The sequence below is a fragment of the Sorex araneus genome, chromosome 7 (genome assembly GCF_027595985.1).
Source record: "Sorex araneus isolate mSorAra2 chromosome 7, mSorAra2.pri, whole genome shotgun sequence".
Lineage (NCBI taxonomy): Eukaryota > Metazoa > Chordata > Mammalia > Eulipotyphla > Soricidae > Sorex > Sorex araneus.
The window spans coordinates 64,322,686-64,341,398 of record NC_073308.1 but is presented as its reverse complement, the minus strand read 5'-3'; the positions used below and the strand labels follow the sequence as shown (position 1 = coordinate 64,341,398).

At 40.6% G+C, this 18,713-nt stretch overlaps 1 protein-coding gene across 1 annotated transcript in view; it reads right to left on the bottom strand.

Annotated features, from left to right (window-relative positions):
• Window positions 1–18,713, bottom strand: part of TTC29 (tetratricopeptide repeat domain 29) — a 145,526-nt gene that overhangs the window by 57,130 nt on the left and 69,683 nt on the right. The window contains exons 6-7 of the mRNA XM_055144243.1: window positions 13,883–14,095; window positions 5,184–5,269 (exon numbers count right to left, since the gene is read on the bottom strand). Coding sequence (XP_055000218.1) covers window positions 5,184–5,269; window positions 13,883–14,095 — 299 coding nt within the window. The remainder of the gene's footprint in view (window positions 1–5,183; window positions 5,270–13,882; window positions 14,096–18,713) is intronic.

Below are 18,713 nucleotides of genomic sequence, written 5' to 3'. Positions count from 1 at the left end.
CTGATGAGAAAGTGTTGGCAGTACTGCACAGGACACGGTAGGAAGATAAAGGGTTTCTTTGTAATATGTTAAATTATTTTGGGGGATACCTGGCAGTGTTGGGGGACCATGCAGTGCTGAGGACTGGACCCAGGGCTCCAGCATGCAGAGGGTGAGTCCTAACCATTTGTGCCATCTCCCCAGCCCTTGGTGTGTACATTTTTTACTCTGTGATCAGAAAAATGGCCCTTTATCTAATGAATCACGCAATCAATCCTACTCACTAAGTAATCATGTGGGCTTTTTAAATTAAAATAGCCACAAATTATGGGGTGCTTTAACCGATGATGAATTTCTAATAGACATTGTATAAATTAGAAACAATATTATCTTCAGGTAGGGCATGAAGATAGGAAGAAGACAGGATGTGATTTGCAAACAGATGAAAGAGCATATATCTAACCGTGACTGTCTTCCAGTCCAGAAACAACTAAAGAGAGATGCAAACAAAAGGGTGAAGAATGGCCTATTGTTTGTAAAGGAAGCAAGGGAATGGCTAAAGTAAGGTGGTAGGGAGAATAAAAAAGATATTTGATTAAAACTCAAGGCCAGAGAGCAGGTTTCTTTGATAAAACTATGTCCAAGCTTCTTAGAACCGTGGGCGCCCTAGGGGCCGTGTAACTGGACTGGGGGAGGAGGTAAGACTAATGATAAATTTGTTCTAAAATTTATGATTCATCATCAGCAAAACTTTGATCTGTATACCTATTTTATATACAGTATGGGGTCGTTTAAAAATTCCTCTGGGGAAAAGGGGTTGCAAGTAGAAAACGTTTAAGACGCTCTGATCCGCGCAAGGGAAGGAAACGGACAGCGTTCCCAGCCAATCAGGCGGAAGGCCACTTACCCTGATCCGGGTGCTTCTTTTCTCATCCCCCAGCCCTGCCTGCACCCACACACACGCCAGCCCCAACTTCTCAGGCCCAACTTCTTAGCCCTTGTGTCCTTGTGCTGCTCCCTGTCCCCCCTGTGTCTTAGCTGAAACGCTTCTCTTTGCTCTTGGCATTTTTGTCTCCAAACCACACCACGGACCTTCCATCGGCCTCCAGCCCTGCTGGGTGTTTGACCCAAAGGTGACGCTAGGCTCCTGCACCGTCTCCTTTCTGCCTGAGCGCTGTTCCAAAGGGGCGACGCCATTCTGCCAAGCAAGAAGCGGACTCTGAGGATGACCTTAGGTTCTTGACGGGACAGCAGTGAGCCACAGTCTGAAACACAATCCCTGCCCTCCCCAGGCCTCTGCCCTGGCAGGAAGACCCTTTTCACTGGAAGCTTTACTATTTGTTTGAATCTCTTTTGCCATGTGCTTACATTCCCTATTAACAACAAAGAGAGAGGAAGAATCTCTAACCAGCTGGTTTTCATCTAATTTTCCAATTCACTCTTGTTCGGCATCTTTTTGTACACACAACAATTCATTGCTTCACAAACACACTGAATTATTGCCAAATATCAGTGTCTAATCGTTTATCATGTTCACCTCTCCAGCTCCCTGCTTCAGAGATCCTGTCTCTCAAAAAAGCTTTTGTGTCCTGGTCTGGGGAAGTGGTTCCAAGGACTGGGGCACAAGCTTGGCATGTAAGAGCCCTGGGTCAGTTTCCTGTACCACGTGCTCCCCTGGGCTCTATTGGGACGGATTCTTGAGAATGGACTCAGAAATAGTTGCTATGTATCACTAGGTATGCCCCTGCCAAAACCAAAACCAATTATCCCCACCCCCAAGAAACCCCCAAAACTCTCTTCACTTTTCTGTGCAATTCTCCTGATCTTCATTGTGGAACCAACTACTCTTTCATCGACCCCAAGAAGACCCTATCTAGCCTATCTTGAGTTAAGAGTAATGCTTCAAGCTGATCACTCTCATTAAATGAGCTCCTAAAAGGAAGAATGTATCTTCTGGAATGTATCTTCTGTTTCCCCCAAACACCTGCAATTTAGTCCTGCTAAATGCATATATAAAGGTAAAAAATATTAAGCATGAGAGTCATCTTAGAAAACTTCAGATCTTTCTCACGATCCAAAAAGACCTATTTTGGGATTGTCAAAAATAGGGTGATTAAGGGTGATAAAGGTGATGTCTATTAAGGGTGATAGAGAAAAATGTTCAACCTTAATACAGAACCTCTATTTAGCATGAATATATAAAAGAATAGATAAGAGATGTTTAAGACTGGAAACTAAACCAATAATGTCTATCAAATTGCAAACTTTCCCAAAGTGGGTTGCGATATTGTTCTCCACGATGGTGTTGCAATAATCCTGTGTGTGGTAACAGTCGGGTTCAAGTAGAAGACATCTATTGTAGACTTAAGAAAGATTTTCTGGTCTTGGGGTGGGGGCAAGGTTGTTGAATGATTTTTTTCCCTTTTTCTCACAATGAGAGACGTTACTGGTGCCCGCTCAAACAAATCGATGAGCAACGGGATGACAGTGACAGTGTTCAGCTGTAAGGCATTTGCCTTTCATGCGGCCGACCTGTGTTCGATTCCTCCGCCCCTCTCGGAGAGCCCGGCAAGCTACCGAAGGTATCACGCCCACCCGCACGGCAGAGCCTGGGAAGCTACCCGTGGTGTATTGGATATGCCAAAAATAGTAACAATAAGTCTCACAATGAGAGATGCTACTGGTGCCCGCTCGAACAAATCGATGAGCAATAGGATGACAGTGACAGTGTTAAAAAATGATATATTTTTAATTTTTTGATTTATAATAATATTAATGAAGGTTTCTCATGGACACAATTCCAACACCACACTCACAACAGTCTACCTGTTTCTCTTCCCAAAGGAAATCAGCTTCCTCCCTCTCACCGCTCCCTCTAACTCAACTGTGCGGGTCAGTTCCCCTGTTATATTGCATTTAGGTCACTGTTGCTACACTCCTGTCTATCTTTAAGTGTACATATGAGAGAGATCATTCTGTATTTGTCCCGTTCATTTTGACTTACCTAACTCAGCATGCTATCCTCTAGTTCCATACAAGTTGTTACAAATTGCATGATTTGTGCTTTCTTAGAGTTGTATAGTATTCCATCATGTATAAATGCCACAACTTCTTAATCCATTCATCTGTAGTTGGGCATTTGGGTTGTTTCCATATCTTGGCTTCTATAGCAAGTGCAGTGATGAACACATGTGCATAAATCCTTTTGATTTAATGCTTTTTGTGTTTTTTTTGGGCTGGAGCAATAGCACAGTGGGTAGGGAGTTTGCCTTGTATGCGGCCAACCTGGGTTCGATTCCCAGCATTTCATACGGTCCCTCGAGCACTGCCAGTAGGAATTCCTGAGTGCAGAGCCAGGAGTAACCCCTGAGTATTTCTGGGTGTGATCCTCCCCCCCCAAATAAAGCTAAATTTTTTGTGTTTTGTGGATAGATGCCAAGAAGTGGTATTACTGGATTTCATGGGAGTTCTATTCCAATTTTTTAAGAAATACCCATTTTGCTTTTCATAGTGTATTTTTATTTATTTACTTATATATTTATTTTTTAGAGTGCATTTTTAAAAGGTGGTAGACAACATAAGCTTAGGGAGCCTTTGACTGCAATGAAATAGAAAGCTAAGAAGAAGTAAGGAACCGACAGAAGAACAGAAGAACCCAGGTATGCAGAACCTGTGGCTGAGATCTCCAAGCCTGCTCGAATCGGGTCTGGGCCTTCTCCATCCAGTTCCCCAGTTTTCCAGTAGCTTGGCAGTCACTGCCACTGTCACTGTCATCCCATTGATCAACGATTTTCTCATGCGGGTGCCAGTAACATCTCGTTCGTCCTAGCCCTGACATTTTAGCAGCTTCTTTTTACTCGTCCTTCCCAATGGTGCCGCATTGGAGGCTCTTTCAGGGTCAGGGGAATGAGACTCATCATTGTTACTGTTTTTGGCATATTGAATATGCCATGGGGAGCTTGCCAGGCTCTGCCGTGTAGGCAGGATACTCTTGGTAGCTTGCCGGGTTCTCCGAGAGGGAGAACTAGACAATACGAGGTTGCGTGGCTGTGAATTCGGTCTCATGTTTCTGGGAGCTTTGTTTTATAGTCTCTGGATCTTGGCCATTGATGGGATTACATGGTATGGGATGGGGGACGTTGGCAGTTTGTGGGTGTGGCTGCCAAGCACTGGAAAATGGAGTTCTGGGTGGAGGAGGCCCAGTCCTGATCCAAGCAGGCTTATAAATCTCAGTCCCCGGTTCCCCACACCTGGGTTACTCCTTACCCGTTCCCAGAACCCCCAAACACTCACTCTACTGCTCAAGAACCATACTCTAAGCAAACCCTTTCATGACATATTATAAATTTGCTATATTTTTTGTTACTATTTTTTCTGTTATTTCCTCTGCCCCTCTCAGAGAGCCCAGCAAGCTACCGAGAGTATCCCGCCCACATGGCAGAGCCTGGTAAGCTTCCCGTGGCGTATTCAACATGCCCAAAATAGTAACAAATAAGTTTCACAATGGAGACATCACTGGTGCCCGCTCGAGCAAATCGATGAGCAACGGGATGACAGTGACAGTCATTTAACCTCATTTCCTCTTGTCTTTGGTGACCTAGAAGCAGTGAGTGCTGTGTTATCTCCTTTATATCCTCCATTCCTCCTGGGCCAGCGGTCTTCAGCCAGGCCCCCGTGTGACCCCCGGTAAGACTTCAGGATAGTGCAAGGGGCCACACATGAAAATTGCATTGATTGGGACGGTGGCACCAAACGAGGGGGCCTAATGGTAGGACAGAGAGACCACAGGAAAGAAAAAAGGATCAGAATGGGACCACAGTTCTTCACAAACTGGTTGAAAACACTGACAATTTGATAAACAATAATAAAATCAGTTCTTTTTGCTTTTTTTTTGGGTGACTCCTGGCACTGCTCAGGGCGTATTCCTGGCTCTGTGCTCAGGAATCACTCCTGGCAGGCTCCGGGGACCATATGGGGTGCCAAGGATGAAACACAGTTTGGACATGTGCAAGGCAAGTGCCTTACCCACTGTATTTTCTCTGGCCCAGTAAAATTAATTTTTATGACCCTGGAATATTTCTATTCTGCATAAGTCCCTACACATAAACTGATATCAGGTCTGCCCTTGTTCCTGTTGGTCTTACAATAATACACAATGAAATTAACAAGATAAGAGTTAAAATTAGACATTTACTTCAACTTACCTGCAGTGAGGTCTCGAACTCCCCAGCGGCTGAGTGCGCTAAGCCCAAGTAATAGCTAGCTTGTCCTTCCATCGTTTTGTCATTGCCTGCAATAAACACATGGAAAAAGTTGTCATATTAAATAGATGAATTTTTCACTGAGAATCCTTGCTCTTCCAGATAATAGGGCATTATTTTACCAAGCTTGTCTGAACAGATTTCAAGTATCCCTGAAACCTAAGTGTGTGCTGAACAAGTGTGGGTAGATATAATTTACCTGGATCACACACACATGTAAGAGTGAGACACATCAGCAATATTGGGTTTATCTCTCTGCCTGCACGGTCACATACTATCATTTTGGCCTTCATGTATAATTTCTATATAGAGAAATATATAAATTTATATATATAAATATGGGATGGAGCAATAGCACAGCTGGTAGGGTGTTTGCCCTGCATGCGACCGACCCGGGTTTGATTCCTCTACCTCTCTCGGAGAGCCTGGAAAGCTACCAAGAGAATCCTGCCCATATGGCAGAACCTGGAAAGCTACCCGTGGCGTATTTGATATGCCAAAAACAGTAACAACAAATCTCACAATGGAGATGTTACTGGTGTCCGCTCAAAAAAAATTGATGAGCAACAGGATGACAGTGATAGTGATATATAAATATATACAGTGATATATACACATATACATATATAAATATATACAGTATACAATAGTAATATATAATATATAGACATTATCTAACATATAATGTCATTATATAATATACAAAATATATTATATAATATATTAAATATGCATATATAAATATATACAGTGATATATATATATCTCGGAGAGCCCAGGAAGCTACCGAGAGTATCCCGCCCACACGTGCAGAGCCTGGCAAGTTTTCGGTAGCATATTTGATATGCCAACAACAGTAATGATAGGTCTCATTCCCCTGACCCTGAAAGAGCCTCCAATCATTGGGAAAGACAAGTAAAGAGAGGCTGCTAAAATCTCAGGGCTGAGAGGAATAGAGACATTACTGGTGCCTGCTTGAGTAAGTTGACAAACAATGGGATGACAGTGATACAGTATAATTTCTATACTGGGGCATCATGTAAACTATCCTCCTGATGAAACAAACGGAGTTTACCAGAGGGACGTTATATCCAGGGTGTTGGAAAGAATGAGCAGGTGAACCTTTTGGTACAGCCCTGGAACTTCGGTGGTAGAAGTGGAAAATCTTATACATACAAGAAGTTATAAAACTCAGCCCCCAAATTCCATAATATTGTAAACAGACGATCAATCAATTTTTAAAAGACCTGTGGCTATCCAGCACCACTGCCACATGCCTGAAGTCATTGATAAAATGTCGATCTTTTTTTATTTTGCTTTTTGGGTCTCACCTGGTGATGCACAGGGCTTACTCCTGGCTCTGCACTCAGGAATTAACCCTGGCGGTGCTCAGGGGACCATATGGGATACTGGGAATTGAACCCGGGTCGACCACATGCAAGGCGAATGCCCTACCCGCTGTGCTATTGCTCCAGCCACCAAAATGTCTTGATCTTATATCACACACGAACACTTCCCAATCACAGACTGACATTCAGTTTAGTCTCTAAAGAACACAGATAATAAATATATTAAGACATCATTGTTCTGATTAGTTTTGATTGAAAAGCTGTTATTTTAACAGAAATCCAAAACTATGCTGCTGCTAGTGCGGCCTCCTGACCTCATATCTCTTCATTCTCAGCAATGGAAAACAAATTACCAAATGCTTTCTTTTCAGCAGATCGACTTTAGGGGGGAGAAACTCCAAATCAATAACAGTGAATTTTTTTGTTGAAATATTGAATGTAATCAAAGTAAAGTGAAAGTAAAGTGAAATTTACCAGTTATGCGGGGTGGGGAGCTAGGGAGGTGGGGGGAGGGGGGAGGTATATCGTGATTCTTGGTGGTGGAATATGTGCGCTGGTGAAGGGATGGGTGTTTGAGCATTGTATAACTGAGACTTAAACCTGAAAGCTTTGTAACTTTCCACATGGTGAATCAATAAAAGAATTTTTAAAAAAAGCTGTTATTTTAAACCTAGGTCAAAGTGACTGACAAGTTTGGCTTCTTCCTATAAAATTTCATGTCTCCTGAAATCCACACAAACTTTTCTCTATGACTTGCAGTACTCATCAACAACTTCACACGAATTCTAAATGAAAATTTCTCTTTAATGCATTTTATTCCAGAAATGATCAAATTCTTCTTTCCCAAAGCAAAGTGCATAGAACATAAGATTTAATAAGACACAATTGCACGTGTAATGAGTGTATAACTTATTTACACTCAAAATAATAACTATAGGGGCTGGAGAGATAGTACAACGGGTAGGGCACTTGTCATGCATGCAGGTGACCTGGGCTAAGATCCCCGCACCCCATATGGTCTCCCAAGCACCACCAGGAGTAATTCCTGAGAGCAAAGCCAGGAAGCACCGGAGGGTGTACCCCCCCAACAAACAAAAATCAAAATACTAACTATAACACACACATCTAATATACCTTACAGAACTATGAATGATTCCTAATTTCTAGGAAAAAACGCTTCGCTTCCTAGACTTTCGGATCTCTCTGCTTTCAGTCAGTTCACCATGCTGACAGAGCCAGCACCAGTTTTGATCTTTGGGATATTGGTGGCAGTGGCTTTCCGAACCCCGCATTCCAAAATGACGGATCTCAGCAGGAAGCAGGCAATTCTCTGTGCTGCACTCACTCACTGCACTCAATTGCCCCTCGCGAGGCGCTGGCTCAACTGGACGACTGTGAGGAAAATGGGATGGCAAATGCCATTGACAGCGTTTTCCTCCTTCCTTAGCAATTTCACCGATCGCAGAGAATTATACCCTCAAGATCGCGCTCCCGCAGAGTTGATGGTGCCAGTGATCCAGCCAGGGTCATTTTAACGCCTATCATTCATCAGCACCTGAAGTTTTTCTCTGCTAGAGGTGTTCCAGAGAGAGAGAGTGGGTCTAAGGAAGGGAAAGATGGGCAAGAAGGAAGTGGCTAGGAAGGGAAGTTGCCTCCCAGACAATCAATAGTTGTGATTTGTACTCGCTGTGTAAATTGGTACAACTGTGTCAGAGTCCTCACAATGGCTTGTGCTTATGTGAATGACATAAGACGGTCATTTTCACCCAGCATTTTGTAAAGGGATGTTTAGTAAGAGAAGAGGAGAAAGGAAAATCCACACGTGTTGGTAGAGTTTTTGGGGTGCTAGCCGAAAAAGCCGGTTCACACCAAATATTTTAAAGTAGGGTTTAAATATGAGAACTTCCCATGCTGACTAATTAAGACTAAGTGAAAGCAATAAAATAATGGAGTTGTCAGAAAGGTGAATGAAACATACACCAAGATAATAAAATGATAAAATATTGTGTGTGTAGTTTATTTGGTGGGATAAATTGATACTGTCTTTGCTCTCCAAATCAACAGTCACTTACTTACTTTAAAGAAAATACTATGATTTTATTTTCAAGACCTACATTGTCCATTTTTACACTACATCTACTACAGAATTTAAAGAGTCATAAATGAGACAATGAGTAGAGACCAATATACTTGTATCTCAAATATTTGACAAAAACATGTCCTAAAACTTCCATTTATTAGGCAACATATTCATTTATTAATTTGTTCAATAAATAGGTATTGAGAACCTACTGTGTACCAAGCACAGTTCCAAGCATTTGGAATACATTAAGTAAATTAAGCAAAATTCTTTTCCATGGGAGCTATATTTTAGAAACTGAAGACAGAAAATTAATAACAAACTTGATAAATTATTTGGTAAATTACATGGTTATTAGTACTCTGGCTGTGCTGAAGGGGGTGAAGAGGAGAACTCACGTTTCAATATTCAGCACAGTTGTCTGGGTAGTATAGTTCAGTAAGAAGACAGTATTCACAAGAGAATGAAATGAGAAATATATAATAAAAATATGAGAAACTCACAACTATGGGGAAATTAAATATATTCAAAAGTAACCAGTCAGTCAAAGAGTAAATCAGAATATAAAAAATAAAAAACATTTTGAGGTCTCTGAAAACAAAACAAAAATAGGATAACTGGATCCCAAGTACATAGGATCCAGCTAATAAAGAAAAGTTCCGAGAGGAAGATGGATAGCTATAAATGCTTATTTTTTTGAAATAAGAACATTTTCACCTTACAAAACTCGAAAAAGAATTGTTAGCTAAATAAAACACAAATGGAAGAAAATTTTAAAAAGACTAGAGGAAAATAAATGGAATAGAGAATAGTAAAATAACAGAAAAAAAAATCAATAAAACTCCAAATTGGTTCACTTAAGAAGTATTAAAAAAATTGGCAAACTCTTAGCTAGACTGAACAAAGGGAAGAAAGAAAATAGCTTTACATTACTAAAATCAAGAATATGAGAGGAAAATCACTAGACCTTACAAAAGATAGGATTATAGGGGATTATAAGTAAAACACAAATTGAAATTGACCAAAAAGAAGTTTAAAGAACTCTAAATAGACTCACAAGTAAAGAAATTGATTTATCATTCAAAATACTTCCTGTATATTAAGTGCAAAGCCTAAATGGCTTCACTCCAATGTTTTGCCAAATATCTGAAGAAGAACCCATATAAATTCTTGAAAAATTCTTTTTAAAATGAGAGGAAAAATATCTTTCTATATCACTCTATGAAACTTGTGTTATTTTCACATCACAGCACATAAATAAGAAGGAAAGATACAAATCAGCATCACTTATGAATATAAATTAAAAAATCTTCAACAACATGTTAGCAAGGAAGAGCCAGTAGTATAGAAAAGGATTATGCATCATAATCAAGTCAGACTTATGCTGGGAATGGAAGTTTACTCAACTTATGCAAAATCATCAATGTGGTCTACCACATTAATACAACAAACAAACCACTGGTCATCTCAACATATGAAGAAAAGCCGAAGGTAAAATCCAATTCTTTTCAATAATAAAAATAATAAAAAAATGCTAGAGAGAAGGGAAACTCCTAAAACTGTTAGCATTTACAAACAAAACAAAACCCTACAATTAATATAATAAATAATGGTAGAGTATTGAAAGTTTCTGCCCTAAAGTTAGGAGATAATGAAGATGTTCCATAGCCTAATCTCTATAAGAACTGGGCTAGATGTTTCAGCCAATATAATTAGGCAAGGAAAAGAAAATGCACTGGAGGGTAGGTAAACGTTTATCTCTATTGTCTTAGGGATTCTGGACTGAACCTGAAAACTAAAAATAATAAGGAAGATTAATAAGAGAAAATATAGCAAATTTACATGAGTTTTGGGTAATAAGGGAATCTTTGTTAGGAGGCTGAGCCAAAGAAATAATAAAACAAATAAACTTCATTATTGGATCGAATAACAAAGCTACCCATGGCGTATTAGCTACCTGTGGTGTATTCGATATGCCAAGAACAGTAACAAGTCTCACAATGAAGACGTTACTGGTGCCCACTCGAGCAAATCGATGAACAATGGGACGATAGTGCTACAGTGCAGTGCTATTGGATTGAACAAAGAGAAGCAAATGTGGGGAAAAAATAAAAGATACAGGAAGAGGACAGAAAGCTAGAGATTGTTCTTAACAATATTTTATCTATATAGAATTCTTAAGGCTTTGACTCACTCAAGAGAATGTCTATTTTCTTACGGTGGTATCAGGAGAGCACTTTTTTCCTTAATCCAAATCAATTATTGTTATTGGGGCATTGTTTGTAAATAACATTGATTTTTTTAATTAAATCACCATGTGAAAAGTTACAAAGCTTTCAGGCTTAAGTCTCAGTCATATAATGATCAAACACCCATCGCTTCACCAGTGCACATGTTCCACCACCAAGAAACCCAGTATACCTCCCTCCCACCCCCTCCCCCCGCCTGTGTGGCTGATGATTTTCACTTTACTTTCTCTTTACTTTGATTGCATTCAATATTTCAACAGAAAACTCACTATTATTATTTGGAATTTGCCCCCAACAGACCTGTCGAAAAGGCATCATTTGATAATTCGTTTTCCATTGCTGAGAATGAAGAGCATATGAGGTCGAGGCCTCGCGGTTTTGGATTTCTGGTATTTTAGTAATTGAGTCCAGAGAAATTTCTGTCAGAAGTTGCATGATTGCAAGCTCGTACCTCTGTTCAGTGGGCCTTATAAGATGACAGTTGCCACCGGGGAAAGGAGAAAAACCTTTCCCCTCCTGGGGCGGCATGGGGCAGTGGCTTAGTTCAAAGTCTAGAGGCATTTCTGCAAGAAGCTGCTGGGTACTGAAAGTAGTTAGTTGGCCTCCGGGATCATGGGCGTTCAGGAACGGAGGAACCATTCCTGTGGGCAGCTCAGGGTCACATCTGGGTGGAGAGCGGCAACATTGATATTTTTATACTTTGTTACTATACCAATGCTCACCAACCAGGGAGGGTAGTTTTTTAATCTAGTATTTTCAGAAACATATGGTGATAACACATTCCTACTTTATCTCTCTCTCTCTTTTTTTTTTTTTTTTTTTTTTTTTTGCTTTTTGGGTCACACCCGACGATGCTCAGGGGTTACTGCTGGCTCTGCACTCAGGAATTACTCCTAGTGGTGCTCAGGGGACCATATGGGATGCTGGGAATAGAACCCAGGTTGGCTGCGTGCAAGGCAAATGCCCTACCTAAACTAAGGCCAATTTGACTTTTAGGGTAGACAATTCTGTTATCCTTCAGTGTCAATATCAGAAAGGAAGAAGTGAAAAAGATACTTGCAGATCGTATGATCTTATAAGTAATCCTAAAGAATTCACAAGTAACCAGCAAAGCTAGCATACAGGCTTAGCAAAATACAACATCAAAATATAAAAGCCAATTTTACTTCTACCCACAGTAATGAGTAATCCGAAGAAGAAAGAAAAAAAAAATCTACTTTTAGTAGCATTAGAGGGTTTGGGGAAGTTTTGTGTAGTGGTTGTGGTAGGTAATTTTGTATGCCCAAAGCACAATAATTAATATTGTTAAAAAAAATGTTACCTCAACTATAAAAAAAAAGTGGTGGCTGGAGTTATATGACAGCAGGTAGGATGTTTTTCTTGCAGCCATCGATGGGGGTTTGATTCCTGGTATCCCATACAGTCTCCCAAGCTTTCCAGGAGTGATCCCTGAGCAGAGCCAGAATAAACCCTAAACGCTTCCAGGGGTGGCCCCCCCAAACAGTAACACAAAACAAAAATAATATAGAAAAATGTGGACATAGCAAAGTATGAAAATCAGTGAAAACAATTAAATCATATGTAAATAAATGAGCCAATATCACAAATTGGATGAGTTGATCTTAAGAAAACAATTTTCAGTTTGATCAAACTCCCCTAGTTTTGCATAAGTGGGCAAACTAAACTTAAAATGTATGTGGTAATTTAAAAAAGGATGATATTCAATGTCATCTTAAAAAAGAACAATGCTAAAAGACTCAAATTCCTTCTCTTTTCCATTTTTTTGGGGCACCAGAAGTGCTCATGGCTTACTTCTGCCTCTGTGTTCAGAAATCACTCCTGGACGTGCTCAGAGAACCATATGTGGTGCAGTGGTCATTCAACAGCCCATTCCATCAGCTATACATTTGAAATGGGGGCGATTTCTTATATGGGTATTCCAATTAATATTATTGGAAGAGCTTATAAACAGAGGTGCTTACTTTCCCTCTTTAGAAAATTGAAATGACCCAGAAAATTAGTCCTGCTTGACTGCAGTTTTTTCGTTACTCAATGGACCAATCCAATCAAATATATGCACACAGTAATAAGCTGCTATATTGTTCACCTCATCTTCATGAGAAGGCTGCTATGCCAATAAAAATGTTATGTGATAAAATAGTCTTGCATTGCACAAAGTAAAAGCTGATTAATAAATGCTCCCATTTATATACATTTATATGCAAATGATATAAAATATTAAGTCTATGATCAGCTCTCAAAAAACAGTCTTTTTGCCATGTTTTGTGTGCGCCAGCCTGCCTTTGGGGCCTGGCTAAGGTGCAGATTAGTTTGTAATTGGCCTTGGGTGGGGGGGGGTCGGGGGAGCGGGGGAGAGATACAGGGCAGAGCTGAGGTGCTGCTTTGCCTAAGAGTTTCCTGGTGATGCTGGTGCTGCCAATCCAAAGGCTACACTTTGACAGGCAAGAAATAAATTAAGGTTCTATTTTCCTGTCACTCCTAAGTAAATATTTATGGTACCTTCTCTATCACCTGACAATAGGGAATTTACAAACAATGAAAGAGGTTTCAGCTTGGAAGAAATATAGGACGTTCAACGGATCCTCACAAATACACACACACACACACAAACACACACACACACACACACACACCACACACCTCACATACACCTACAACTTTTGCAAATAACCTTACCTTCTCATTGTATGCTCATTGTTTATAGCGCTACTCCCAGAGGGTTGTAATTTTGGAGATAAAGCTTTCAAGAAACTAATGGATTTCTTGTTGTCAGCACTAAGGCCCCTCGGTTTTACAGGGAAATTTGAAAGTATATTGATGGCATTTGTCTTTGCATTTCATAGGAAATAATCAGCGAAACACTTGAGGACTTTTACTTCACTCCTGGGAGAAGCCGAGTCTGCCCATTAAAGGAAGCGATGCGAGAGGCTCTTTTCCACCCACCTTCTTTGGCGATTTCCGAAGCTTTTATTAGAATTTTGATGGCCTGTTTGTATTCTTTATTTTCCAGCATTTTGTCGGCAAGTAATCGGAGCGTCCTCAGGAGACTCTCACAGGCCAACAAGTTGAGAGAGCGGCCTGCCTCATCCTTCCATGTCCGCCCCTGGGTCAATTGATGGAACGCTTCGTAATGCTCCGTGGCCTCGTGAAGCTGACCTGGAAAATAAAAGTCATTCATAACTATCAGCCACGGGCCAGAGTATATTTTCAGAAATTTTGCCGACATCTTTCAGACCCACTGTCGGGAAAACATGGAATAAAGTCAAGGACTTATAGGACCCGGAGGAGGAAGCTGGGAAAGGGAGAGAAACTCCCCGGGGAGCCCAGATTCAGCACCGCAGTGGGATGGCCACAGTCCCAGTGTCTTTCTTTCACGGCTGATTTTAAAAATTATCACATAGGTACCATGGGCACAATAGTGTTTAAGTTTCTAGTATTGCTGTAGGTACTCCACCGTCCTAAAGTGCCCATAACCTTCCACCACTGTCCTTGTGTCACCTCTGGCCCAATATTTATTTCCATTGCCCCTCCCCTACTGTTTGGTGATTGACAGGTATGGATTCGGTGCATGTAATTACTTCATTTGACCACCACCAACGTTCCCAAGATGCTGTCCCAAAGCCCTTGCATTTCTTCTTGTCCCCTCAATCTACCTCCCACTCATTCCCCTCAGCCTGATATTCTTGGATCTATAATCCAGTTTACTATTAATTAATATCATGTATGCTCTTGCTTTGTTTCCTATATATGACTGGAGCGATACACAGTGGGTAGGGTGTTTGCCTTGCATGCGGCCGATTCAGGTTTGATTCCTCTGTCCCTCTCAGAGGGCCTGGCAAGCTACTGAGAGTATCTCACTCACACGGCAGAGCCTGGCAAGCTACCTGTGGCGTATTCGATATGCCAAAGACAGTAACAAGTCTCACAGTGGAGATGTTACTGGTGCCCACTCGAGCAAACCGATGAGCAACAGGATGACAGTGATTGACAGTGAATTAGATTAGCTGGTATTTGTCTTCTTTCCTCTGACTTATTTTGCTTACGTGATATCCTCCAATTCTAACCAAGTTACCACAAAGTATATGATTTCATTTTTTCCCTTGTGATTTTACAGTATCTAATTGTGCATATATTTAACTTTTATTTTGATAAAATTAGGACGGAAGCTTGGGCTAGAACTGGTGATACTCATGACTTACTCCTGGCTCTGGGTTCAGAATTTACTCCTGGAGGCACACTCAGATCACAATTCTGTATCCATTCTTTTGTTCCTGGACATTTGGGCTTTTCCCCTCTCATAACTATTGTGTTAAGTACAAATGAACAAAGGTGTGCACATACACCTTTTCAAATTAACTTATTTTTTTTTTGCTGTTTGGGTCACACCCAACGATGCTCAGGGGTTACTCCTGGATTTGCACTCAGGAATTACTCCTGGCGGTGCTTGGGGGACCATATGGGATGCCGGGGATCGAACCCGGGTTGGCCGCGTGCAAGGCAAACGCCCTACCCGCTGTGCTATCGCTCCGGCCCCTCAAATTAACTTTTTTTACATTTTGAGAATATATACCAAGAAGCAGAATAGATAGGTCACATGGGAGCTCTTATTTCCTTGAAAAATCTCCATATTGTCTTCATCCAGGCTGGACCAAACAACATTCCCACCAACAGTAAATGAAGGGTCCTTTTTTGGACACATCCCCACCAGCACTGTTTTTTTTTTCTATTTTCTCTGGTGGTATATACCATTCTCATTGGTGTGAGGTGATACCTCATTGTCATTTTGATGGTTTCCCTGATAGTATGTGATGATAAACACATTTTAATGTGCATATTTGCCATCTCTGTATCCTCTTTGTGGAAGTATCTACTCATCAAAAGTAGTTCTTTGACCAACAGAAAATGATGATGGTTCTTGAAGCTTTACTGCTAGTGTGAAAGGACCATAATTATTATTAATAATAATTAGATTAGCTAACATTTATCCATAAGCATGTGTAAACAACGGTGCTTCCTATGCACTTCTCAATCTTCAAATAATCCTATGCAATGGGGATATGTTATGACTCCATTTTACAGAGAGAAAAGGAGTTAAAGATTTGGGAGAGGCTCAGTGGCTTATTATCTGTCTTGAAATCCCAAGAGCCTGAGCCTGATCCCCGATTCCTTGACACATGAACTGAGCGCCACCATGACTAATCAAGGATGTGAGAATACTGAGGTCTGGACCCCTCAGCAAGCCCATGTGTAAGCACCACAGCAAGGAACACACCTAGAACTAACTTGGGCAATGAACATGACCAAACTATGCACAAGGACCTCAACTAAACAGCTGTAACCTATGGTGAGCACTGCAGTTGATGGAACAACCACAGAGGGAGGGGAGGGGGAGGGAAGATAATTTGGCCCAGAACTGCTTATCTAGTGGGTTAGTTATCCCAGGGCCTTTGATTCAAGCGCCCTTTCTATTTGTTTTTTCAATTTTATCTCTATCTATTGGGCTGGAGTGATAGCATAGTGGTAGGGCATTTGCCTTGCACGTGGCACACCCGGGTTCGATTCCTCCACTCCTCTTGGAGAGCCCAGCAAGCTACTGAGAGTATCTCACCCACATGGCAGAGCCTGGTAAGCTACCCGTGGCGTATTCAATATGCCAAAACCAGTAACAACAAGTGGAGACATTACTGGTGCCCACTTGAGCAAATTGATGAGCAATGGGATGACAGTGATACAGTGATATTATCCCTATCACTATCCACTGGACTTCTTCCACCCTTTTACCCTTTTCATATTATACTCCGGTAGAAATGACAGGTGTGGCCAGAGTCCAAGGGTTTGTTGTTTTTTATTCAAGTGTTCTCTCTTTCAACCACTATTCTGATTTGCTTCCAAAGAGAGAGAAATTCTTTGTTCTCAGAAGGAATTCAGGGGTCCTGAGAAGTCCAACTGCTACACATTTCAAATGTAATCACTCTGCATTGTCAAAGTTTGACTGAATTTTCCAAGAAGGCCTTAGTATATTATGTTGAGTTTTGAATAATTACACTGTAACTTAATGGCCTTTATGGATTATATTTTATAAATTAATCCAAAAGCTTCTAAAGCACCAAATTCTAAATTATGGTTGAGTCATTTCATTGTGAGAAAGACAAGCAAGTACATTTCTAGAAGAGTAAATTTAGCTCAGTGGTGTGGATTGCGTTTTACTTGGGAATTGCCTTTGATGTGGACAATTTCCTGAAATTATTTTTTGAAAAAAATTTTTTGCGAATAGGATGAACTGATTGGAAATAACTAGAAAACTATTTGTATCTAGGTATTCCAACACAAGCAGCTAAGAGTGAGAGCAGTTTCAGACACACAGTCTGTGTTCTTCTCCCAACATGATTCTATTTGCTGTTCAGTCTCAAGTTAATTGCCATCCTTCTGTTTCGTTATTCTGCAAAATAGGATTGTAGTGCAACCATTCCAAATTATTAGTCTGAGGAATGAATTAATACATGCTCAATATCTGATGCTGAGTTGTGACTCATAGCTACTGTTATTAGTTGACATACTGATAGTATTTTGTTTGATTCAACAGGCTAGCTGAAATAGAGTAATAGTTCAGTTCATTTAGATTTCCCCATTAATTATAGCTTATTATTCTTGTGAGAAAACCTAGTGAGTATAATAATATTATCACCATGAACTAAATTAACCTCAGGACCACCAGGTTAGACTCAATACAGTTCTTAAATTGGTTCCATGGGATAGTACAGGTTCGTAGAATCACTATCATGATGGGTACCTGTGATTTCCCCTTATTTGGCACTGAATTTCCTAGCAAAGTTATATAAAAGTATTCAAGAATGAACACACAAGAATGTTATTCACAACGGAACATAGAGAGCAAAATGAATGACCTCACTTATGTATGAAATGTAGAGAAACAAAACATGCGAATAAGTTGACAGCAAATGACAACAAACCGTCGACCCTGGGTTATAAAACAGAGGACTACAAATTGTGGAGGGGTGTGGGGGCAAGGAAGTGAAGTAGAAATGACTCTGGGTTACTGGTTGGGGGTCTTAGGGACTTTGGTGGTGGTGAGGAGTGCTAATTAAATGTACCAATATCATAAACATTAATACCACTGTCAGTATGGTACCTAAGTGACAATAATATAAAGCAATTTAAAAAACACACAAAAGGGGCCTGAGAGGTAGCACAGTGGGTAAGGAACTTGTATATTGCTGACAAAGGTTTGAACACCCAGCTCCCCACACAGTCTCCTAGGCACGGCCAGGAAGTGATCCTTGGGCACAGAACCAGGAGTAAGCCCTGAACACCACCGGGTCTGCCGCCCCAAACAAACAAGTCAATCAAACACGCGCAGCAAATGGTGGTGTCTAATAAGCAAGTAGACTGCCCAAACATTTGATAAGGATGAACCCCGTAGAGCAGAAGGAGGGCAGAGAGACAAAGATCCACGCAGAGAGAGGATGTCAGATCTTTTTCACAAACTTGGATAGAAAATCACACAATGGCAGGTTACAGAGCATGCAGATGACATTAGAGAAGAATATTGTACCATGTGGACAGGTACATATACTCAGTGAAAATAATGGAAAAACCAGAAAGTATTTACACAGACTTGTCAAATATTTGGGTATTGGACAAATGGGTATTTTCCCTGTTTTCCCTTTTTATTTCTGATGATTGGCATTTTCTAATGTTCCCGGCATCCAAATATGTTTATTTAGTGATAAGAAACATACAATAGAAGCAATTT